Source organism: Arvicola amphibius, chromosome 15 (assembly GCF_903992535.2).
Source record: "Arvicola amphibius chromosome 15, mArvAmp1.2, whole genome shotgun sequence".
In the NCBI taxonomy this organism is placed as follows: domain Eukaryota; kingdom Metazoa; phylum Chordata; class Mammalia; order Rodentia; family Cricetidae; genus Arvicola; species Arvicola amphibius.
The window spans coordinates 14,885,835-14,911,731 of NC_052061.1; the positions used below are offsets into that span (position 1 = coordinate 14,885,835).

Here is a 25,897-nt window from a genome sequence, read left to right on the forward strand (position 1 = left end):
GGAGTAGGAGGTTGGGCATCTGCAGAGCTGGGCTCTGGGGCCACTGTCAGGACCCACAGGTCTGGCCTAGAGGCACCGGAAGGGCCAGGATTGCATCCTGGCTTCCACTTACCAACTGTGTTCCTAGGGTTGGCTACCTCTCACTGCCTCAGTTTCTCCACTGGTGAAAACCATCAAGGTGAGTTATAGCACTTGCCCTACCTGCTGTTTGCTGACCCAAGCAGTGTATGTGTGTGCCACGTTGGGACAGCACCTCCAGGCCATTACTGTCACAGTGCTGAAGTTCAAGTCCACAAACTGGTTGGCATCAGAGTTTTGGGTGGAGGCTACTCTGGGTGCTGGGGATGGAACCCGGGATCTTGCATATACTAGGCAAGAGCTACACCACCGAACCACACCAAAAACGTCTGGAATGACAGACAGCCTTATTCTGTGAACAAGGCAGCCGATAGTTGGTACCAGGAAAGTGTATCAACCAGGTTGGAGACATATAAATATGTGTGCATGCGTGTGGAGGTCAGAGGCGAGCCTTGGCTGTCATTCCTCAGGAGCCATCTGTCTTGTTTTTTGAAACTGGATTTCTCACTGGCCTGGGATTCACCCATTAGGTAAGGGTCCCGAGGATTCATCTGTCTCCACCTACCCAGTGCTCGACTAGTGTTTGTCGCTCTGCACAGGTTCTCGGTGACTGAAGGGCTTCTCACTGTACAGCAAACTTTACTGACTGAGCTGTCTCCCAGCCCCTAGTTTTCCCTGCTGTAAGCTTTCTCTTTCCATCTTTCCATAGCATTTATTTATTTGTGTGTGTGTGTGTGTGTGTGTGTCAGAGAGAGAGAGAGAGAGAGAGAGAGAGAGAGAGAGAGAGAGAGAGAGAGAGAGAGGAAGTCAGAGGACAACTTAGAGGAGCTAGTTCTCTCCTCCCACCATATGGGTTCCAGGTATCCAGTTCATGTCAAAAGCCTTGGTAGCAAACACTTTCACCTGCGGAGCCATTTGACAGTGCCCCAGACCCTGATTTCTCTGTAACTTTGGACCCTGGAACTAGCTCTTGTAGACCAGGCTGGCCTCAAACTCACAGAGATCCACCTGCTTCTGCCTCCTAAGTGCTGGGATTAAAGGCATGCGCCACCACCACCCGGCCTGATTTAAAATTTTATCTTCTTACTGATTTGGGGGTATGTGGGGCTGGGGACTGAACTCAGGACTTAGACATGCTAAGAGCATGCTCTGTTGCTGAGCCACGCACCAGCCCTACTGTGCTGTTATCTGAGTACACAGAACTGAGTGGGCGGTGCATGCCTGCAGACCCAGCGCCCGGAGCTAGAGGCAGGAGGCTCAGAATTCTAGGCCAGCTTCCACTACACAAATATAAAAACTGCTGCTCTAAGCCCGCTATCCTGGTACGAGGGAGGCCGAGGCAGGCGGACTGAACGTTCAGGCCTGGGACTAGGGAGATGGCTTAGTGGGCAGGAGAACATGCTGTGTGTGCACAAGGACCTCAGTGTGGATTCCCAGAAGCCATGGGAAGAGCTGTGCACAGCTGTACACCAGCACTGGAGGGTGGAGGTCCCGAGAGTTTGCTGACTGGCCATGTTGCCCACCATTTGGTGAGCAGATGTGGCCTTGTGGGCTTGAAATTCCAGAGCCACGGACAAAACGTGAGCAAAGGGGCAGGCAACAAAGGAGGGGGCCTGACATCCTTCCTTTGGCACACCCACCAATGGGTGAGTACTCCCGGATGTTCATGTGCACACGGGAGGAGGGAAGAGAGGGAGAAAAGGAAGAGGAGGGAGGGAAAATGAATGAATCACAAAATAAGTTCAAAGTTGGCCTGGATAATTTAACGAGACTCTATCTCAGAAGGAGGGCTGGGGATATGGCTCAGGTGGTAAAGTGTTTGCATACACAGACAGCTGGGTTCCATCCCCAGCACCCAAGATAAATAAATACAAACTAAAAACCAGATACTTGCCCAGCATGTACAAGGCCTTGGGTTCTAATACCAAGATAAAGAGGGGAATGCTTAATGTGTTAGTGAGAGGCAGGGGCATGACTAAGTCTAATCTTTTATTTTTGTTGCTGTTTTTTTTTTTTTTTCTAGACAGGGTTTCTATGTGCAGCCCTGGCTGTCCTGTAAACCAAGTTGGCCTCGAGCTCAGAGATCCACCTGCCTCTGGCTCTATATCCAGTTTGGGGTATGTTTAGTAACGGAACACAGACAAGCAACCCAGTGATCTGTGACAGGAGCCTGTGCTACCCTGACACCCGACAGAGGCTACCAGCCCTTTCCCCACTAGTCCACTGCACAAAATGTTTGTTGTAGCATGTTTCTAGCCCCTTATCCCAGCCATGGGGGTCCCTGGAGCTCCAGGTCGGGAGAGCAGGATTGTGACCCTTCAAGACGGGTATGAGCACAGTGACCTGCCACTTGGAGGATTCATTAGCAGTATGGGGGTCCTCCATGTATCCCTTTACTTTGTGACCCAAGGCAGGTGACAGTAGGGTCAGAGAGTCTTTTTCAAGTCAATCCTTTCTTTGGTGTTTTGAGGCAGGATCTTACTAAACAGCCAGGCTGGCCTGGAACTCAAAGTCCGTCTGCCCCAGTCTCTGCAGTGCTGGGGTCACTGTGCGCTGTGGCAGTAGCTTCCTCTGCCCTAGCTTTAAGGGACTCTGACCAGCAGAGTCCCATTCACAAACAGAAGGTAGACAGCAGAGAAATGACCCGTTTTGGTTTGAGCCACAGAGACCTTGGGGCTGTTACGGTGACAGCCTTCATCGTGGCCTGTGTGGCCTGCTGGAGCAGGACTGAAGTCCTAGACCAGGAGGCTTGGTTGGAGATGTGACTCAGTGTATACTTTTTCTTTAGTGTCCTACTTAGCTTTAACTGTTAATTTGGTTCAGCCTCGCTAGAGCCACCCAGATCAGATGGGCCTGGTGCGTGTCTGTCTGTGGGGTTGTTTGGATGGTTGATGTAAGAAAGCCCCACCTACTGTGGGCAGGCCAGCTCCCTGGGCAGGCGGGCCTGGAGCTGTATAGGGAAGCTAGTTGTCATCTGGGGAGTTTGCTCAGTGCTTTTAGAGGACCCAGGTCCAGTTCCTGCACCCACATGGCACCGCCCGTCTGCAACCCCAGTCCTCGGGGACCTGATGTCCTCTTCTGACCTATGCTTGCAGGTGGTACCCGTGCATCCAGGCAGAAGACTCATTCACATAAAATAAACAAAATAGGCCAAATAAAAAAGAAACAAACTCTTTAGAAAAATAAAATAAAGCCAGGCATGGTGGTACACACCTTTAATCCCAGCACTTGGGAGGCAGAGGCAGGTGAATCTCTCTGAGTTCGAGGCCAGCCTGGTCTATAGAGCAAGTTCCAGGACAGCCAGAGATTTTATACAGAGAAGTCCTGTCTCGAAAAATCCAAAACAACAACAAAAAACAAAAATAAAACCAACCAACCAAACAAAAGCAAGCTAGCTAAAGTCTGGAGAGACTGACTGTAGTTAAGAACACATACGACTTTTGCAAAAGACCCAGGTTCGTTCCCAGGACCACAAGTACCTATAACTCAAGCTCCAGGAACCCAAAGAATCAGACAACCTCTTCTAGTCTCTGCAGGCACCAAGCACACACATGATGCATAGACATGCACCCAGACAGAACACCCATATATGTTAAATAAATAAGAAGTTGCCGGGTGTGGTGGCGTATGCCTTTAGTCCCAGCGCTCGGGAGGCAGAGGCCAGCCTGGCCCACACAGGAGAGGCAGGTGGCACATGCCTGATGCTTAGGGTTGGATCTCTCTTCCCACTCTATGGGTCTGGGAGGATGGACACTGATTTGCAGACCTGGTGACAGCCCTTTGCTCACAGAGCCATCTCTGATGGGGTCTCCTGCACCTTTGGGGACAAGGTTTCTCACTGATCCTGGTGCTCACCCATGTGTCTAGACCGCTATAAAGTGAGTTCCAGGGGTCCATCTGCCTGTTCTCCAGAGCTGTGTTTACAGATGTGCGTCGCCACATCCAGCTTTTATTCAGGTACTGAGTATCCAAGCTCCAGTCCCCACGCTTGAGTGACAGGCACTTTAGTGACTGAGCTGTTTCTTCTGCTCTCTCTCCCCCTTACGATGGTTCAGACATGCTGACCTCTGTCTTAGGTATAGTAGACGCAGCCCTGCTTCAGGACCTCTCAACAAGCTGTTTTCTCTGCAGTGACTGTTCTTACATATGGCTGCCTCACGCAGCTCTTTCAGGTCTGTGTCCAAATGTTTTACTAAAGAGGCATACTGAAGGTACGGTGGCGATGCACACCTTTATATCCCAGCACTCAGGAGGCAGAGGCAGCGGATCTCTGTGAGTTCGAGGCCAGCCTGTTCTTCAGAGAAAATTCCAGGAAAGCCAGAGAAACCCTGTGTTGAGAAACAAAAGGGGGTGGGAAAAAGGGCACATTGGGGGACCTACCATCTCTTTACATCTTATTTTTAAGAGGGTCTCATTGTGTGGCCCTGGTTCATCCAGAACTTGATATGTAGAGTGGAAAGCTCTCAGACTGACAATCCACCTGCCTCTGCCTCCCAATGCTGGGACTAACAACATACTTCACCATGCCTGGCTTTTTTGGGGGGAAGTTATTTTTAAGAAAGATTTTATTTGTTTTTGAGTGTATGATTTGCTTCTTTGTATGTGTGTACTATGTGCATTTCTGGTTACTGTGGATGCCAGAAGAAGGTGTCAGATCTCCTGGAATTGGAGTTAGGAGGTTTGAACCAAACCTGGGTGCTCTGAACTGCTGAGCCATCTCTCCAGGCCTATTAAGGTTGTGTGTGTTTGCAATTTAATAGAGTTATTATGGAGTCATGGATGACCTAGAACTCACAGGTAGGCTACCACATTCTAGCAGACTTCCTATCTTACCCTTCAGCTCCACTGTGGCTGGACCAAGCAATGTTCATGTGTGGACAGAATTGGAAATGGATTTTCCCTGAAATCTTCAGAAAAGAGCTCAGCTTGGGCCTCGTGGAACACTGAGCATAGAGCCACGTAGCCTGCCCGTGTTAAAGTGCTATTTTTTTTCAGATTTATTATGTATTCAATGTTCTGCCTACATGTGTCTCTGCAGGCCAGAAGAGGGCACCAGGTCTCATTACAGGTGGTTGTGAGCCTTCATGTCATTGCTGGGAATTGAACTCAGGACCTCTGGAAGAGCAATGTTCTTACCCACTGAGTCATCTCTCCGGCCCCACTATTTTTTAAAAAATGGTATGTTTTATTTAATATAGGCTGAACCTCAATCAAATTAATTCTATTCATTTATTTGTGTGTGTGTGCCTGTGTGGGTTCTTTTTTTCCCCCCCAACCTCCCTGTGTGGGTTCTTGTGGAGGTCAGAGGAAACTTCTGGGAGTCATTCTCTTTTTCCACCATGTAGGTCCCCGGGATTAAAATCAGGTTGTTAGCCTTTAGTCCGTGTGTGTGTGTGTGTGTGGGGTGCCCATGTTCTCTGTGTATAGGTGTGTGGTGTGTACACAGGTGTGTGCTCTGTGCACAGGTGTGGGGTGTACTGTGTGCATGGGTGTGTGGTGTGTGCTGAGTGCAGAGGTGTGGTGTGTGCTCTGTGCACAGGTGTGGGGTGTACTGTGTGCATGGGTGTGTGGTGTGTGCTGAGTGCAGAGGTGTGGTGTGTGCTCTGTGCACAGGTGTGGGGTGTGCTGTTTGCACAGGTGTGTGGTGTGCTCTGTATACAGGTGTATGGTGTGTGTTCTGTGCACCGGTGTGGGGTGTGCTCTGTTCACAGGTGTGGGTGTGCTCTGTTCACAGGTGTGGGGTGTGCTCTTTCACAGGTGTGGGGTGTGCTCTTTCACAGGTGTGTGGTGTGCTCTGTTCACAGGTGTGGGATGTGCTCTATGCACAGGTGTGGGGTGTGCTGTGCACAGGTGTGGTGTGTGGTGTGTGCACAGGTGTGGTGTGTGCTGTGTGCACGGGTGTGGGGTGTTCTGTGTGCATGGGTGTGGGGTGTGCTGTGTGCATGGGTGTGCTGTGTGCACGGGTGTGGGGTGTGCTCTTTCACAAGTGTGGGGTGTGCTGTGTGCACAGGTGTGGGGTGTGCTGTGTGCACAGATGTGGGTGTGCTCTGTTCACAGGTGTGGTGTGTGCTCTGTTCACAGGTGTGGTGTGCTGTGCACAGGTGTGGGGTGTGCTGTGTGCACAGGTGTGGGGTGTGCTGTGCACAGTGTGGTGTGTGCTGTGTGCACAGGTGTGGTGTGTGCTGTGTGCACGGGTGTGGGGTGTGCTGTGTGCACGGGTGTGGGGTGTGCTGTGTGCACGGGTGTGGGGTGTGCTGTGTGCATGGGTGTGCTGTGTGCACAGGTGTGGGGTGTGCTCTTTCACAAGTGTGGGGTGTGCTGTGTGCACAGGTGTGGGGTGTGCTTGTGCACAGGTATGGGGTATGCTGTGTGCACAGGTGCGGCCCCTACATGCAGAGGCCAGAGCAGGACTTGTGGTGCCCTTCTCTACTTCCTCTCTAGCTACTCTTTTGAGACAGGGTCTCTTGGAGCCTAAAGCTCATGGTTTTGACTCTCAGGATCTGCCTGTCTCTGCCTGCTAATATAGGAGCTACAACAGAGCCATAATGCTCTAGGTTTTGTTGTTATTGATTTTATGTTTGTGTGTGCGTGTGTGTGCACATGCACGTGGGGATTTTCAGGTCCTCACGTTTGCACAGCAAATGCTTTTACCCACTGAGCCATCTTCCCATCTTCCCTGCCATGATGTTTTGTTGTTGTTTTGAAGACAGGGTTTCTCTGTAGCTTTGGAGCCTGTTCTGGAACTCACTCTGTAGACCAGGCTGGCCTCAAACTCACAGAGATCCTGCCTCTGCCTCCCGAGTGCTGGAATTAAAGGAGTGCATTCCCTCCACTGGTTTTATGGCCGGGTTGTTGGATATGAACATCCCCCACGTCACTTCATCACCCGTCTAGAGAAGGGGGGCTGCTGGGGGTGAGTCCCACTTCCTGTACTCGCCAGCTCCCTTGAGGTGGATGCTGTGATCAGTCAGTCTCCTGCTCCTGCGGTCATGTCACCCTGCTGGACTGTATCCCTCTGAAACTGAACCAAAATAAACACCTTCTCTCCCCAAGTTCCTTCTGCTGGGTCGTTTCCACAGCAACAAGGGCCACAGCCCACGGTGTCGAAGCTTCAGCCTCACAAGGTCAGAACCTTCGCTAGCCCCACCCTTTTCTCATGGCCTCTTAGACTGCATCTAAGATCCTGACTGTGCCAATGCTACACAGAAGGGCCATCAGTTTCCCCAAATCCAGCAGGGTGGCCGTGTGGAGGAACTTCCCACAATGTGCAGTGGTCTCATGGGAGAGCCCAAGACAACACGTGCATTCCTGACTTGGCAGGAATCTTACAGTGTTGGTTGTGAAATGCCTCGGAGGTGATCGCCCAGGGCCTTCCCCTCATATTCGGGTCAGCACACAGGATAAACGTAAGACAGAGTGGGAAGCTAACCTTAGAGACTAAAGGACACCACTCTCAGCAGGACATGGTGGCATGCCTTTAATCCTAGTGCTCAGAGGTTGGGGCAGGTGGATCTTTCTTAGTTGAGTCCAGCCTGTGGCCTCACAGACATAGTGAGTTCCTAGATAGCCAGAGCTACATAGAGACCCAGTCACAACCAACCAACTAGCCAACAACAAAAGCCTGCTTCAAAATAAATCCACCTGGGCATGGTGGCCAGGTCTTTAATGCTAGCACGCAGGAAGCAGAGGTACTCGGACTTCTGAGTTTAAGCTAGTCTGGTCTATAATAGCAGCTCCAGTCCAGCTAGGGCTGCAGAGCAAAAGCCTGAAAAGAAAAATAAGAAAGAAAGAGAAAAAAAAGAAAAGAAATCCCAGCACTCAGGAGGCAGAGGCAGGTAGATCTTTGTGAGCTCAAGACTAGCCTGGTCTACACAGTGTGTCAACATACGACAGCCAAGGCTACACAGAGAAACCCTGTCTCAAAAAACAAACAGAACAAAAAACATTGAAAACATGAAAAATTTACCAGCTAGTATAAAAGATTGAAAATTTCAAGAAGAAATGAAATGGGAGAGAGCTAGAGAGATGACTCAGTGGCTATGCACACTTACTGGAGGCATGCGAGCCATGTGGTCACATGTAAATTAATAAAAATGGGTTAATTTAAGTTATGAGCTGGTTAGAAACATGCCTAAGCTACCATAATTACTAATAAGTCTCTGTGTTGTGATTTGGGAGCTGGCAGGAGGAACAGAAATGTCTGCCTACAAATGGCGCCCATGTTGGCTGCCAGATGCGTTTATCTAATTATTCTTTACCAGTAAAAACTCAAGAATCAGATATGTGGTAAGCACCTGAATGATTAGAGAAGTTACCAGTTACCTCCTTTCTATTCATCCTTCTCTAAGACCCACTCTACTACTTCCTGTCTCTCTATCTGTCCTCAGTCCTCCAATCCTCCAAAACCTCTATGGTTAATTTTAGTCAGTCAGTAGCTTAGCTCCACCCTCTGATTCAAAGCAAAGTTTTGACAGTCTTGGAAGTGTCAGAATGCAATCAAAATATTACACAACACTTCCTGCTCCTGCAAAGGACCCACTTTTGGGTCCCAGCATCTATATCGGGCAGTTCACAACCACCTGTAACTCCAGTTCCTGGGCATATGACTTCCTCTTTTGGCCTCCTTGGACACCAGGCACACATGTGGTGCACAGGCCTACACTGTTTCTCTGTGTAGCCCTGGCTGTCCTGGAACTTACTTGTAGACCAGGCTGGCCTTGGACTCAGAGATGCGCCTACAGGGATTAAAGGTATGTGCTGCGACCACCCAGTTTGCATCCCTAAAATTGTTTGTCAGCACTAAAATAAAAGTACCAGCAACAGAACTGAGACGAGACCCTGGCAGCCTGCTCTGCTGCAGATTAGAGCCTCACACAATCAATGGTGACACTGCTACTTCAGAAGGGACGAAGGGAGTATTGGAAATCCTGTCAATATTTAAAAAGATAGGGAGCCCAACACCACTCACAGCACTCAGGAGGCAGAGGCAGGGGGATTGCTTTAAGTTCTGGGCCAGCCTGGTCTACAGAGTGAGAGTGAGTTCCAGGATGGCTCAGACTACATAGAGAGATTGTCTCAAAAAAAAAAAAATCAAAATAAATTAGTTAATTAATTAAAAAAATAAAAAATTAAAAAATAAAAGGAGAGATGCCAGAAAATAAGAAATAAAGAAGGATGGAGGTTGTGGGAGATGAGGATGGAGACTGAGGACTCTAACTCTCCTCATGCTCACACAGTCTCCTCCTCTTCTTTCTTTCCACTCTCTTCTGCAAAGGAACAAAATCCTGTTTCAAAGGAGGAGGCTCTGATGCTACCTGGGCTCTCTGGGCTGAGAACTCTAATGGGGTCTCTTTCTCTTGAGAGCCATCAGAACTCTTGGAGATTTATATTTATATTTATATTTTATTTTATTTTGAGACAGGGTTTCTCTGTAGCTTTGGAGCCTGTCCTGGAACTCACTCTATAGACCAGGCTGGCCTCAAACTCACAGAGATCCGCCTGCCTCTGCCTCCCAAGTGCTGGGATTAAAGGTGTGTGCCACCACTACCCAGCTCAGAGATTTCTTAAAATTACTTTTATTCAAGTATAAGTGTGTGTGTGTGTGTGTGGGGGGGGTTAGAGGGTTGGGGAGGTGTGGAGCAGGCTGCCATAGCGCACATATAAAAGGGAGAAAACTCTTAGCAACTGAATTCAGGTCAGTCGGGCTTGGCGGCAAGTGCTGGCCATGTGGCCAGCCCGCCTCTTTATAAAGACCAGGACCCTAGCTAGTTCAGGACAGTAACTAAGGCGGATTAATGCTGGCCCTCAACCTACCTCTTCCCACTGGGCTGTCTCCACAGATTCGACACCCTTCTGATCTGGGTCAGATCCTACCTCTTCTCTCTGGATCCTGGGGGTGTCTCCCTACTCAAAGGCCAAGTCAGCTCAGCGGGACCCTATGTGGTTCCTACTCCCTGCTTCACTCATTCCTACCTCTCGGGGCTTTGGGGCGCTGGCTGGTCTCAGCCCAGGGCTCCTTTTCCCTATGAGAACACACAACTCATTGTGCTACCTACTTCAAAGACTGAGCGGGCTGCAGGGCTCTCCTCTGTAAGGTGCTGCGTCCCTTTGGCTGGAGGGTAAATGCTTACACAGATGCATGAAAGAGGACAAGGACAGGGGTCCCAGCCCACCCCACCCCTCCCCCAAGTCTACAGCTTGCCTTACCCTTGGCAATCTTGATGTCCAGGGCTGTTCGGATCAGAGCCATGAGGGTGGAGTTGAAGTGCACTGTGTTGTCGTCCGCGACAGGAAGATCCATCCGCAGGAGTCTCTACAGAAAACCCCGGGCCAGGGCGGTCACTCTTGGGCTCTACCGGCATCTTGCAAGCCAACTTCCCCCAACCCAGGGAGACCCAGGAAGAACTCTGAAGCTGGGGCCACTCTCCCTGTGCTCACCTAAGCCAGTGCAGAATTTCTCATATCCCACTCCTCTCCAGGGCTTTCCATACTGCTGACTCCACCCCATCTCTCTCTTTTACCCCCTTTCTGTTTTTGAAGACAGGATCTTGCTAATAGCACAGGCTGTCCTTGGAACTTATGGCAATCCTCCTGCCATGGCTTCCTGAGCAGCTGGGATGCCAGGGCCTGCCACCACCCTAGCCTAAGCTGTTGTGTTTTTTTCTGTTTTAAATCCCACCTTTGGGACCTGAGGCCTAGGAGTTCATAGTCTTGCCCTGCCCCAGAGTTCTTCTCAAAGGCTCCCTCTTATGTCCACCCAAAGAGAAAGAGCAGAAGGCAGATGTCAGCAGCGTGTTCGTGCAGCAGCCTTGCGGTGGGGTCCACGGCCACAGCCGCCGCTCCCCGCCCCCACCCCCTGCTCGGCCCACAATGGGCAGATGATGGGCACCCAGCCGCAGCATTCCATCCTCAGAAGCGGCAGGCACCTCCCACGCAGGCCCCTTGTGGACATGCAGCGAGGCCTACACAGAGCGGTACAAACGGGCACATGCAGACGGAATCTCGAGACTCATTCATAGCTCCGTGGGAAGTGACTGTTGGGGCTCGCCAGATCATGGCTGGCTGTGCAGTAGCAGGGAGAGGGGCAAGGACATTCCTGAGGCCCAGGGAAGGAATTCTGTGTCCCAGGCAAGGGTTCTGCTTGCTCGGTGGCTTGGACAGGGGGATGTTGGGCTCTGAGGTGCCATGGACTGGAGAGGGTGTTAAGGCCAATCTGGGTTTCACCAGGGGATTCACAGAGACAGTAGGGAGACAGTAAACAAAGAATAGGGTAGGAAGTGGGGTGCTGGGGTGGGGCAGGGAGGAGGCAGTAGATAAATGTAGCTGAGGGCACTGTGTCCCGCTGGGCAGGTGTGCATTGTACTGTGTTAAACATGACACAGCTTTTCTTGCACAGTGGGTAACAGAATTTACCTGCAGACAGTGTTCTGTGGAAAATGTGCTATTTTAAATGTGCACAAAGTTGCCTTAGGGAGCCATGGTGGCTTTATCCAGACATCAGGTTGGGGAGGGACAAACGGGACACTTGTGGGAAGAGGCTTAGATCTGAGAAGGCTAGGGAAGCAGCCACACCAGGCTTGGAGAAGCTCTGGAAGGAGAGGGGGCAAGGTGGATGGGAAGGCTGGGCTACGGAGTCACTTCTGGGGCATGGGGTTTGAAGGTCATCCCTGGCCACCTTGAGGATGAACTGAGGGAGCAGATGTCCTCCAGGGCCGGGGGAGATTCCAGGACAGAAGTTTAGAGGAGCAGCCGTCTCCTCGCTCCCTCGGCTGGCATACACCCCCACCCACCCCCAGACCCCTCCAAGGCAGCGTGCAAGGCCTGATTGGTGCACCACGTTCGGGGTGGGGGCAGCGGCAGCCCTCCTGCTTGCTCTGAAACAATGGAGTGGAGAGGCATGTTGGGGCATCTTGGGTAGAGGGTGGCATGGTTCAGGCGCTGGGGAGACATCTCCAGGGCAAGGGGAGGATGGGGGGACTCAGCTGTGGGAGGTGTCAGAGGTCAGCTTCAGATGTGTGGGAGGCCAGGGTTTAAGGGCTCAAGCACAGAACTGTCTGGCTTGGGCCTGGGGCACGCGTTTCTGAAGGGGCAGAGATGTACAATTTGGCTCCCCGGGGTGGGGGTGGGGGTCACATGGGTGCTAGGGGACTGGAGCACTCCCTCCCCCTCCCCGTGGCTTGTTGGCCATAATGGAGTCTCAGAACACTTAGACACTCATCAGAAAGGACACAGTGCGCTGCCGAGAGTCAAAGGGTGCTCACGACTCAGTTACTCGAGAAAAGAAAAAAGAAAAAAGAAGAGGATGTCGGCAGAAGACTCGCTGGGTGTTGTGGTCACCACTGAAAAGTCCCCAGCTCTGGGACATCAGTGTTGGCAAAGATAGACTACCTTGTAAGCCACTCTGGCCGGGCACTTCTTCCCCAGACCCAGGGGTGGGGACATGTGTCTCAGCATCTGATACATGTCCGGGTAAGGCATGCGACCCCTGGCAGCACCAAAAAAACAAAAAACAGGAGGGGTGGGAGGGGCAGAGAACCAAAAGGGTGGGGGGAGAGGCGGAGAAGAAACAGAAAAAGAAAAAAAGAAAAAAGAAAAAAACCAAAAAACAAAAAAACCACACGAGCCGAAAAAATAGAGAAAGAGGCAGAGAACGATAAAATAGATGTTTCAAATAAATGGAAAAGAGGAGAAAAATGGAAGAAAAGGTAATTAAAAATGATTATTCCACTGCTTACAAGCAGGCAGAGAGAGAGAGAAAAGAGAAACAGTCAGATTCCACTTGGGCTCCAGGCTGTGGCTCAGGTGGTGCGGAGCTGGAGGGCTTTACTGTTTGAGGGGCCGAGTATTCTGGCTTGGCTGAGGCTGGTCTCTGAGGGGGCCTGGGTGAGGAAGAGGAGCTAGGACAAGGCGTGGGGGTGGGAAAGGGGCTGGAGGCTTCAGGAGGCAAGGAGAGTGGGGGTAGGGAAGTGCAAAATTGCAACTCCCCCAAGGGATGCGTCTGATTTGGGGGTGTCATTGAGACCACGGGATGGGCAGCTTCAGCTAAGAGCAAGCACAGATGTTCGGAGGGAACAGAGGTAATGTCCCATGCTTCGTGGAGTCTGCATGGCCGCATTCTGGAGGCTAAGAGTTTGCTAGTGTAATGCAAGAGAGAGAGATGGCTCTGTTTTTGAGAAATATATATATATGAAATATATATATGGAAGACCCCAAGCCACACTCATTCAATCGATGCTAGCAGGTTTTAGTGGAAATCAAACCTTGCAAGCAACCCTATGAGGACATTTCTTGCCTAAGCCGAGAGGGGGCGATATTACTCGCAATAAACTGTACATGTCCTTATAGTGAATGCGGCCGCTGAAAGGAGAAGAGAGGGTTAGTGGGGTCCAGGCTTGGTCACCATGGAGAGGGCTCCCCAAGCACACAGTGGGACCAGGGTGATGAGGCTCACGCCTCCTGACTTGAAGGAGTGGGAACCTGGGACAAGTAAACAGTCTGTTGCATTTAGAGACACGTGTGTACCCCGCCCTCAGGGAGAGACTCTGATGGGGTGTGCTGGAGCGCTAGGCTGGGGCCTCTCCACCCGGGGGTCCTCTGCCATCTACATGGGCTGCCCTGGTGTGGGTGGGTGTGTGGCCTAGTGGAGGGGACAGCATCCCAGTGCAGTGACCTAAAATCAAAAAGGAAGAGTTAAAAAGGGACCCCACACCAGCCCCAGCCATATGTCTTGCCCTAGCCTCGCAGACTCAAGGAGGGCTTGTCTGAGGCTGCAGCCATGGGAGAGACGGACAGATCTCTGCATTTATTTTCTTAGGGCCTATCATCTGGGGCCGAGGCCAGACAAAACAGAGCACACAGCACTAAGAGTCCCCCAGTGGTGCTCCTTCGGCCCTGGGCCCAGAAGGAACTAGAATCTGAGGTGCCTCAGTACACTCCAAGTAGTCAAAGTTGCTCTGTGACCTCCCATTCACCAGAAGAGGGTGTGTGGTGTGTGTGTGGTGGTCTCTGTGAGGTAGGCAAACTCAACCTTGTTATCATCAATAGGAGACACCCTCCCCTTTCCTGTGTGATCTACTTTTAAGTTTTTATTTTTCAAGGTGTGGGAGATGGAACTAAGGGCAAGAGTCTACCATTCAGCCACATTCTTAGACCTTGACAGTTTTTATTTTAATAAAATATATTTGTATTTACTTATATATGTATTTGTGGGTGTTCACAGAGGTCAGAAGAGGGCATAAGATCTCCTGGAACTGGAGTTACAGACAGTTGTGAGCCACCATGTGGGATCCAGGAACTGAACCTGAGTCCCCTGCAAGGGCGGCTGGTGCTCTTGACCACTGAGTCAGCTCTTCAGCCTTTCAAATTTTTATATTGAAAAAGTCTTTCATTTAGCCGAGTGGTGGTTTTGCACACCTTTAATTCCAGCACTTGGGAGGGAGAGGCAGGTAGGTCTGTGAGTTCGAGGCCAGCCTGGTCTACAGAGTGAGTTCTGAGTTCCAGGACAGACTCCAAAGCTACACAGAGAAACTTTGTCTTAAAAAAAAACCCCCAAAACCAAACCAACCAACCAACCAAACAAACAAAAAGGCCTATTCATTCATCTTCTGGCTTTTTTGTTATTTTCTTTGCAGATTGTTTTTGTTTAATTGGTGGTGGGGGGCAGGGTCTCACCATGTATGTGGCCTTGGCTGTCCTGAAGCTCATTATATAGATTAGGCTGAGAACTGAACTAGGGTCCTTTGCAAAAGCAGCACATGATCTTCACCACTGAGCCATGTGTCCAGCCCTGTGTGTGTGTGTGCGCATGTGTGAACAACTTGTGGTTGTGGGAGTGTGTGTGTGTGTGAACAACTTGTGGGAGTTGCTTCTCACCATGTGGGTGGGTCCTGGGGATTGAACTCAATCAATCTAGACAGTAGGCACCTTTACACATTGAGTCATCTTGCTAGCCCTAAAATTTGATTTGGAATGGGGTAATGGACCTTGAACTCCTGATTCTCCTGCCTCAGTCTCCTAAAAGCTAGAGCTATAGGTGTGCACCACCATGCCCGGCTCTTTTGAAAGCTTTAGTATCAGTGTTTGGGTTTTGATTGTTTGTTTTTGGTTTTTTAAACAGGGTATCTCTGTGTAACAGCTCTTGCTGTCCTTAAACTATCTCTGTAGGCTTTGAGACCTACCTGCCTCTGCCTCCTGTTTGCTGGGATTACAGGTATGCTCCACCATGCCTGGTTTATTTTGATTTTTTTAAAAAGATTTACTTACTTATTATGTATACAGTTTTCTGCTTGCATGACAGAGGAGGGCACTAGATCTCATTATAGATGGTTGTGAGCCATCAGGTCGTTTCTGGGAATTGAACTCAGAACCTCTGGAAGAGCAGGCAGTGCTCTTAACTTCTGAGCCATCTCTCCAGCTCTATTTTTTGGTTGTTTTTGAAACAATCACTTGTAGCCCAGGTTGGCCCTGCACTCCTGCTTTAGCCTTTTGAGAGTTGGGATCACTTACATGTGCTACAATATCTGGCTTGCTCTAAATTTCTGAGCTGAATTCTGCCACGCTGACTCTGACTCTGGCGCATGTGCCAAGGCTGCCTCTACACTCCCAGGTGAATGGAAGCCAAAGGTTCTTAACATAGGTCACCATAAGATACCGTTAGAGTTGTGGGGGCCAGGGAACCTTGGAAATCCCCATAGTTGACCATCTTCATCTAGAAAGGCTAGAGCTTGGACAAGGGGTGGCATGGCTCCTGCTAAAAACCCTAGGACCCAGTGTCCCACACCAAGAGCTGAGGAGGAGGAGGTGGACAGCACAGTCGGAAGATGTGACGCCTCCTTACCAGGCAGCAGGGTCATACTCGGCCCAGACACGCACGTACTCATCCAGGTGGTGGGGGCCCAGGATGGAGGAGTCTCGCGTGAGGTACTCGAAGTTGTCCATTATGACAGCAACAAAGAGATTCAGCATCTGGGGGCCAAGGGGGCCAATAGGAGTAGAGAGGAGACCATAGGGGTAGGGGAAAGGGACACAGAGATCCAAGGGAAAGAGGAACAGACCAGATGGGGAAAGGGCGCAAACACAAATGGCACAGACACAAAAGACACCTACTCAGAGGCCAATGAGAGCGGAAGCCAGCGGCAAAGGGGAGAGAGACGGGTAGACACACACAGAAGCGAAGCCTGAGACGTACAGTTGGAGGAAGGGGGTGCTGTGTGAGCCCGGGCCAAAGCTAGGGCCTGCTGCAGTCCATATCCACCCACCAGAAATAAATTCAGGTTTTCATTGGGGTCCAGTTCCAACTGCGGAGGCCCTGGGCCTCTGCAGGAGGGAGTGTCTGCTACTGACTCAAAGTAGGGGAGTCAGGGTGTTCCTTAACATCCTACAGTGCACAGACCCACAGACAGACAGCCACCCATCCAGATGTCACTATGTGGGAGACAGTTTGTCAGTAGCAGGGAGGGAGCAAGTCCTCCACCCCAGACACAGTCTACAGAGATTCATTTGCCCAGATCAACGCCAGGGGTAAGGACATGGCCCTCCATGTGCACAGACTCGGCAGGGTAAGGACATGACCCTCCATGTGTGCACAGACTTGGCAGGGTAAGGACATGGCCCTCCATGTGTGCACAGACTCGGCAGGGTAAGGACATGGCCCTCTATGTGTGCACAGACTCGGTAGGGTAAGGACATGGCCCTCCATGTGTGCACAGACTCGGCAGGGTAAGGACATGGCCCTCCATGTGTGCACAGACTCGGTAGGGTAAGGACATGGCCCTCCATGTGCAGACTTGGCAGGGTAAGGACATGGCCCTCCATGTGTGCACAGACTCGGCAGGGTAAGGACATGGCCCTCCATGTGCACAGACTCGGCAGGGTAAGGACATGGCCCTCCATGTGTGCACAGACTCGGCAGGGTAAGGACATGGCCCTCCATGTGTGCACAGACTCGACAGGGTAAGGACATGGCCCTCCATGTGTGCACAGACTCGGTAGGGTAAGGACATGGCCCTCCATGTGCAGACTTGGCAGGGTAAGGACATGGCCGTCCATGTGTACACAGACTTGGCAGGGTAAGGACATGGCCCCTCCATGTGCAGACTTGGCAGGGTAAGGACATGGCCCTCCATGTGTGTACAGACTCGGCAGGGTAAGGACATGGCCCTCCATGTGTGCACAGACTTGGCAGGGTAAGGACATGGCCCTCCATGTGTGCAAACTCACCAGGAATGAGCAAAGGAAGATGAAAGAGACGAAGTAGAAGTATGCGAATTCGTTGCCACAGTCGGCCGTGGTGATCCCGGAGTTCTTGTCGCATGGCTTCCCACTGAGGCACGAGAGCATGATGTTGTGCCATGCTTCCCCGGTGGCACTCCTAAGGATAGGCAGCATCAGTGACCCATGACCTGGGCTCCAGCCCCAAATGGACACCACTGCTTCCCAGAGGGGTACTGGGCTGAGGCTTTGGGCTAGCCAGCCATGGGCCCAAGACCCAGGGAACCATCCTTTTTCCTTAAGTGTCAGAGGGCTCAGAGGGCTCAGAGGGCTCAGTGAGGTGGCTCAGTGAGCACAGGTTCTTGCCACAAGCCCTGACCACAGGGTCCCTGGGTCCCACATGAGAATGGAATTCAACATTCCCCCATCGCCACCTGTGCAACAGGTGCGCCATGCCCCCGCACAGTACGATTTTATAAACAGAAAAAGAATGGAAAGGAAAGTGCGTGAGAAGCCTGAAGTGAGGAGGCTGTGGTAGGGCCTGATGGTGGGGGCCGTCTGTGTGACTCAAAAACTTCTCTCCCTCCATATTCCCATCTCTTAGTGCTTTCTCTCCAGGTTGCTCACCAGGCACGCCAGGCTCTTCCCTGTCTTGGACCAGCACGTCAGCCATGCTCCTGCCTCAGGGCATTCACACTGGCTATATTTTTGCCTAGCTGTCCTTCCTTCCCAGGATCTCTGTATCCCACAGGTCTCACTATAAAGCCTCGGCTGGCCTCACACTCCCAGTCCTCCTGCCTCTTCCTGTGTCCTGGCACTGCGGATGAGCACCGGAACACACTTCCCACGCTCTCTCAACTTGTGTGTGTGTGTGTGTGTGTGTGTGTGTGTGTGTTTTGAGATAAGATTTCTCTGTGTAGTTCTGACTATCCTGGAGCTCACAGAGATCCACCTGCCTCTGCCTCCCGAGTATTGGGATTAAAGGTGTGCACCATTAGGCCCATAAAATTATTATTTTTAACATTATCCTGTGTGTGTAGTTTAGACTGGACTTTCTTCTTCAATTGTTGTGTTGTACAGCATTCTCCTCTAAGGCAAACTATTGGATCTTGCTAAGACCAACTGTCTGCTCATGGAAGAGCGTCACAGGGGCTGCAGAGATGGACAACCACAAGAGACAGGCTACTGTGGATGCCATAGGCAAGGTGGAAGGGAGCCCACGAGACTTCTACCCTGCATAAAGAACTATAGGCAATTAAGGCATGCTGAGAGCAGGGGAAATCGTCTTCCCCAGGGAAGAGTACAGCAGTTAGTTCTCCACTTCCAAAAGGGCAACCTGAAAACACACTGTAACATTGTACAGACTGCGCAGGTTGTATTTATGGACTTAGGAATAATGTTTAAAAGAGAGTACAAAGCAATGAGGGATTGCTGTTCTTGTAGGACACTAGTGTTCCCAGAACACACATGGCAGCTTACAGTAACTTCCGTTCTGAGGGCCCTGACACCTTCTCACCTCTGGAGGGCTCTTGTGTGCTTGTGGTGCACATACAAATGCAGAAGTGTATGTTTACACATACAAAATTAAATACATCTTTAAAAAGATCGTCACAGCTGGACCTGTTAACTTCTGATGGTCTTTCCTAGGAGGAGGGTGTGGGCGGGGTCACTGGCCCCTCGCTGAGCACCAGCCCCTCCTCCCAGCGAGCTGTGTACAGTTCAGCCCTAATGGTACCTGACTTTGAGGTCTGGGGGGGGGGGGCTAGAGTATAAAGGCTGGGAAGCCTGGGGACAGAGGGCGGCACGTGCACAGCTGTGGGGACGCCACCGTCTACACGGAGTGAAAACTTTCCAGTGTGGCTTCAGGTCACCCACACTCCTGTCGGGACCCCCCAGCCACGCCCTGTAAGTCAGCCCTATGAACCCTTCGGTCCCCCAGGGTGCACTTCGGTTTGTCTTTAGGACCTGCAGAGAAAAAATTCTCACAACAGGTGGTAAACTTATTAACATTATTGCGTCTGCTGGTGTGAGAAAGAAGACTGGTAAGAAGAGAAAATGTTGGGAGGATGCAAACGTGGGAAGAGCATTAGCGAAGCAGGGTTATGGATGAAGGATTAAGATGGCTGGATGTTTCCAGAATGAAAGAGAAAGCCAGGAAGTCTACGCATGTCATGTTTGTAAAAGATGAGACTTAGAGATTACACACATGACATTAACATTTCTAAGGTCAAGGTTCAATACATTGATGCTAAACGTCTGTTTAAATCAATGGTGCTATTGATCCGCTCTTGACGATCGCAGGGACTGGCTTAAAGGACAAACATATATGTCTAATCCATGTTTCTTGTAAAAGTGTTTTGTTTTTGTCCGGGAAAATACAGTAGTTAAAATACCTGACTGCTGTAACTGACCTTCTGAGTGTTCAATAACCATGCTTGGAGACCTGTACTGGTGTGGGCAAAGGGATTGAGAAGACAGAACTTTCTTCCTTTCCCTCCAAGGTCAACTAGATTCCAGGGCACTGTGGGACTTCTCTAACATGTCCTGTACCTATGGGGAGTTGCCATGGAGACCCACCAGGTGAACAGGAGTCAACACAGGGCAGAGGACAGAGTCTCAGGGCTTCCGGAGAACTCACTGGTAAGCCTTAGACTTGTCCTCGCATAGATGGAGCGACTATTAAAGGAGCCCAAGTAGTGAACCCTGAGGACCAGACCCGCAAATGGGCTTGACAGGAGAAAAACAAAAGCAAAGAAAGTGACTGATTTGGTCAATTGCATGGTCTTAACTGCCCAGTCAGAAGTGAAACAGAAGACTAATGGTTGGCATCTCCTCAAAAGTGCAAGGAGTTGGCCTCCCCAGACTCTGTGCTGGGCATGATGGTGCACACCTTTAATCCCAGAATTTAGGAGGCAGAAGCAGGTAGATCTCTGTGAGTTCAAGGCCAGTCTGGTCTACATAGTGAGTTCCAGGACAACCAGACCTATGCAGTGAGACCCTATTTAAAAACAAAACAAAACAAAACAAATTCTGCTTCATTTTTGTTTCTTTAAAATGCTCTATTATTTTTATGTGCATTGGTACTTCGCATTATCTGTGTGAGAGTAACAGACAATTGTGAGCTGTCATACGGGCACAAGGCACTGAACCCAGGTCCTCTGGAAGAACAGCCAGTGCTCTTAACTACTGAGCCACCTCTCAGTCTCCAGTTTTTTGTTTTTTTGAGGCAGGGTTTCTCTGTGTAGCCCTGGCTGTCCTGGAATTTGCTGTGTAAACCAGCCTGGCCTCAAATGCAGAGATCTGCCTGCCTCTGCCTTCTGAGTGCTGGGATTAAGGGCGAGTGCCACCACCGCATGCTCAGTCACTCAGATTAAGACTTTAGCCGCTGGGCTGGAGAGATGGCTCAGCGGTTAAGAGCACTGCCTGCTCTTCCAAAGGTCCTGAGTTCAATTCCCGGCAATCACATGGTGGCTCACAACCATCTGTAAATGAGATCTGCTGCCCTCTTCTGGCCTGCAGACATACAGACAGAATATTGTATGAATAACAAATAAATATTTAAAAAAGACTTCAGACGCTGGCTCACAGAAGGACTATTTGTAGTCCTTTTTAAGCTAAAAATTCAAATTCCTTCTCTTTCTCTTTCTAGAGCCATCTGCGAGGGACCACACCCTGATTCTAACCAACCCAACAGTTATGATATTGCCTGAAAACAGATCCTAAGTTCATCACTGTGGAGTCAGGTCATGAAGGCCAAAGGGAAATTAAGGAGGAGCTCGGCAGACGGATGCTCTTGTGAGCCCATCCAAAGACCCTACAGGACATGATCTGGTGTCTCCTGGCTCTCCTGGTCCTGCCTAGGCTAATCCCTCTTGCTGTTCCCTCACATCTCCTTCCACAGAACTGTCAAGGCTTCCTTTCCTCCCACACCTGATAGTTGAGGTCAGATGCGCCCTCTGAAAGGATAACCCAAACCACACTTGATACCCCAATTCAGCTGGGAGGAGCCAGATTGGCTGCTGTCAAAAACTCCCAAAAGCATTAGCATTCAGCATTTGGGGTTACCTCTTCAGGCAATGAAGGGACCAGGAGGCAGAAACTGTCTGGGTAGTTTAGGGTAAAAAGACTAAAGTAAACAGACTTTTTGTTGTTGTTTTTTCAAGACAGTGTTTCTCAGTGTAGCCTTGGCTGTTCTGGAACTCACTCTGTAGACCAGGCTATCCTCGAATTCATAGAGATCTGCCTGCTTCTGCCTCCCAAGTACAGGGATTAAAGGTGTGCGCTGCCACTGCTCAGAATAAACAGATTCTTTCTTGGTTTAAAGCCAAAAATATCCTTGTGCTTCTTAGCAGCCCCATCCTTATCAGAGACCAGATATGCTGTGCTGGTTGATTTACGCCAGTCTGACACACATTCTGGCAATCTAAAAGGAGGGAACCTCCATTGAGAAAATGTGTCCATAAGATCTGGCTGTAAGGCATTTTCTTAATTAGTGATTGATGGGGGAGGGCCCAGCCCATTGGGGGTGGTGCCATCCTTGAGCTAGTTCCTGGGTTCTATGAGAAAGCAGGCTGAGCAAGCCACGGGAAGCAAGCTAGTAAGCAGCACCCCTCCATGGCCTCTGCATCAGCTCCTGCCTCTAGGTTCCTGCCTTGAGTTCCTGTCCTGAATTCCTTCAGTGATGAACAGTGCTGTTGAAATGTAAGTCAAATAAACCTTTTTCTCCCCAACTTGCTCTTTGGTTATGGTGTTTGTCTCAGTAATATAAACCCTAAGACATATACTGAAGTGTTTCGAGGACCCTGATATTTGATCAATTTCCTAAACAATTCTAGGGTCACCATTTCATCAGAGAGCATAATAAAACAGCAGCATGCTGGATAGTTTTATGTTCACTTGACATGGCTTCTGTATCAGCTCCTGTCTGCAGGGTTCTGCCCTGACTTCCTTCAATAATGGACTATGATGTTGAAGTGAAAGCCAAATAAACCTTTTCCTCCCCAACTTGCTTTCGGCCATGGTATTTTTGCGCAGCAATAGAAACCCTAATTAAGACAAAGTAGTAAGTGTCTGTTGAGACAGAACTCCTGGTCAGGAGAACACTTGCCATCAGGGTGAAAAGCTCACATTCCAGCTAGGCCAGGCCGACCAGCTGGTGACGGGCTCTTTCTGTAGGAAGGAGGCTTTCTGTGAACCATGCTTAAGCCATCACCTAGAATAACAATAGTTATCTGTTACTAGAAACTTCTAATGGTCCATATATCTGGCTAAATTTGGGGGGAGGCGTGTAACAAAGGGGGGAAATTGTGAGAAACATCTTTTGTCTGTTGAAGGTAGTTAGCCTGGCAAGGGCTCATGTTTTCTGGATCTTCCTTATCCCTTTGCACAACTGGCTACTCACATCCGCGTGTGAAGTAGAGTTGCCCCCAATGGGATGAAAGTGCCAGCCACTACCTGTGTCAGGGACAAGAGACAGAAGCTACCTGGGATCTGATGTGTTTGCTGGTTGGGTCTTGTTGCATGCTTTGTTTCATTAGAGTGTTCCTTTGTGGGACACGAATTATTCTTTGTTTCTAACTTCTGTAAAACAGGGTCTCACAAGTCTCCCACTTCAAAAGGGGGTCGGGAGGATTCAACTAGGTAACAGCTGGAGTGTTCCTTCTATGCTTCTAACCTGCGGGGATCCTTATCCCGAGAGCGCCAGTGGGAAAAGGGTAGCTGGGCAGACTTAAGTTCACCCCTACTGGAAGAGTCCACATTTCCAGCCAGAATAGTGAACACTCAATGAAGGCAGGTTCACACGCAACCCAAAGAGACGCACGACCCCCACCCCCTCACCGGAAGAGGAGCATGAGCGCCTGGAAGAAGGTCCGGAAGTTATTGTGCTCAGTGATTTGGAACTCATCCTCGTCGCTGTCCTCGTCATCCCCGTCAATGCCGATGTTGCCAAACACCTGGAGAGTGGGAGGGTGACGACTGGGGCGGTCACAGGGACCCTGGCTCCCTCTGAGGCAGGCTCCCCTCCCGCAGCCCTGATACCCCAAGGGTGCGGGATCACCTGCATCCCGATGATGGCGTAGATGAAGAAGAGCATGGCGATCAAGAGACAGACATATGGTAGGGCCTGGAGGGAAGGAAGGCAGTGAGGAAGGGTGCCAGACAGCTTGCCCAGAAATGTCCTCAGAGTCAAGCGATCACGTGCCCCTGGCTGGTAGGGTCAGTGATGAGGCCCTCGGAGTTCTGCTGACACTGGGTACAGCGCAGGTCGTGCTAAAACCACTTTCAGTCTGGTTTCCTCATTTTGCCCTGAGTTAGGGATCTGCTCTGGCTTGAACCAGCAGCAGGAGCAGCCGCTTTGGCTTACCTTGAAGGACTGTACGAAGGTCCAGAGGAGTATGCGGATGGTGTAACCCTGCCGGAGGAGTTTGATGAGTCGGGCGGCACGGAAGAGACGGAGAAAGCTCAGGTTGATGAAGTTATTCTGAGGAGACGAGGAAGAAAGGTGACCATCCACCCACCCTGCGGAGCTTAGAGTAGTCAACACTCACAGAGGTCCCTACATGAAGCCAACCAATAGGAAAAAAAGCAAGCCACACCCCAAATAAGGAGGGAGAGGAGAGAAAGCACTGTTAATGCAATAGAGCAGGGGGGGGGGGGGAATTAAAAAAAAAAGAGTGGGGCAGGGGAGGCGGGTGGGGAAGGAAAAGTTATCAACTCAAAAGCTTAAGCCCACCCAGCCAGGCCCACTCACAAGTGGGGGGAAAAGGGAAGGAGGAGGAGAAAGGAACAGGGTCGGGGAGGAAATAACAAAAGAGTACGGAAAAGAAAATAATACATCCGAATCATCCAATCAGGAAAAAAATCGAGATGGTTTTTATTTCTCCCAACAACCAAATGCACTGAGACGATAGGACACAAGCGGGTCAAGTTGCAGAACCCAGCACAGGAGTACGAAGCATAGACACGGGCGGGGTGGGGGAAGGGCGCCAGCACACGCAGGCCTAGGGGGCAAATGCTGTTCCGAGGCATGTTACGCTCGGGGCCAGAAATGCATCTGTCCTGGGACTCACCGGGCACCCTGCCCTGCCCTGCCCTGCCGAGCTACCCACCCGCTCCTGCCCGCCCTGACCTCACCCCACGGCCCAGAGGAGGAGCGGCTGGAGCCAATGGGGAGAAGCGGAAGGGCATCTTTTCTTACCCCCTTGGCGAGCGGGAATGGGGAGGACGGGAGGGAGCTGGGGCTGTTCGGCTGCAGGGTGAGTCCTCGCTGCCCGCTGAGTCGGAGAAGATGCATTAGGGGCCCTTTTCCCCCCTCTCAGGGATGGCTTCTCAGCTTCTGGGGCTGGGTGGTGTCTCGGGACCAGGCCTGCGGGAAGCAGGAAGGTCTCAGCTCCCGGGGCGAATGAGCTCTGATCAGCCCAGGGCCCACCAAGGGGCCAGTGCTGGGAGGTGGGGGATGAAGCTATCCTTGGCCCCAGGACTACCCTGTCCTCCAAACCCAGGTCTAGTCGCTGCCTCTGCGGCCTCCCACCCAGGCTGTAATTGGGGAGAGGCTGGTTGGAAACTGTGGACACGGCCCAGGACTCTCCAGGGGGCTTCAGGTGAGGTTGGTGAAGGTGGGAAGTGACCCAGTATAGCCAATGAAAGTAATTTGTTGAGCCTGAGCTTTTTTTTTTTTTTTTTTTAGTAAGTGACTAATTTTAAAAATCAGATTTTTGCCTACCATTCTGGCTTTTTGGCTCCCCAAGCCTCTCATAGCTGAGCCCTGGAGCCCTGGAGCCCAGCTCCATGCTCTCCAGTTTCCTAATCTCTCCCATCACTGGCCCACAGAGCATTTGAGTTTTCTGTCATGGTCACTACCTGGAGGCAGGAGGGCCAGAGGCTTACTGGTGCCCCAGTCTAAGGATTTGTACGAGTCCTGAATACAGGTCACGAGGCAAGACTGAATGAAGGTTAGTGACAAAAGGTGCTTGCTTGTGGAAGTGAGTGGCTCTGATGACAGCATCCTTCCTGTTTTTGACATGTCCCTATTTGCACAATGGATCGTTTATTTATTGCAACAGGGTTGTGCTATCACCCAGGCTGATCTGGAATTTGAGATCTTCCTGCCTCTGACTCCCAAGTGCTGGGATTACAGGGGGCATTTCTGTTATTTGGGCAGTGAATGATGTGTTTAACCTGTTTCCCAGAGGGTTCTCTTTGCTGGACCTGTGCCTTGAGCTAGCTCTGGCTTGGAAGCTGAGAGGCAGTGACTGGAGTTTGAAGAATTTCTGAGGCTGGTAAGAGGCCTCTGGGATAAAAGACTTGTCCCTAGATTTCTGGGATGGGGATTAAGCCTTGGGCTCCTACATTAGGACACTGTTGGGTCTAACCATTGTGAGCCTGCAGACCTAGCTAAGAGTCACCCACCATGCCCCGCTGACCTGATGCCTGGTCCTGCCTGGCCACCAGTTTCACTGGGGATGGGACCACTAATTAAGAAGTATTCCTAACCCTTTCCCTCAACCCTCCAGAGAACAAGCCATCCCTTCAATGGGGCAGATCATAACATGTGGGCTCGGCCGAACATGCAGAGGCAGGGGTTCTTAGGAGCTTGGGGGTGAACTGGCAC

The 25,897-nt window shown here is 50.8% G+C and overlaps 1 protein-coding gene across 1 annotated transcript in view; it reads right to left on the reverse strand.

Annotated features, from left to right (window-relative positions):
- Positions 1 to 25,897, reverse strand: part of Cacna1a (calcium voltage-gated channel subunit alpha1 A) — a 270,463-nt gene that overhangs the window by 10,133 nt on the left and 234,433 nt on the right. The window contains 7 exon segments of the mRNA XM_038312389.1: positions 10,285 to 10,390; positions 12,466 to 12,562; positions 15,914 to 16,041; positions 17,296 to 17,446; positions 23,125 to 23,240; positions 23,345 to 23,410; positions 23,651 to 23,767. Coding sequence (XP_038168317.1) covers positions 10,285 to 10,390; positions 12,466 to 12,562; positions 15,914 to 16,041; positions 17,296 to 17,446; positions 23,125 to 23,240; positions 23,345 to 23,410; positions 23,651 to 23,767 — 781 coding nt within the window.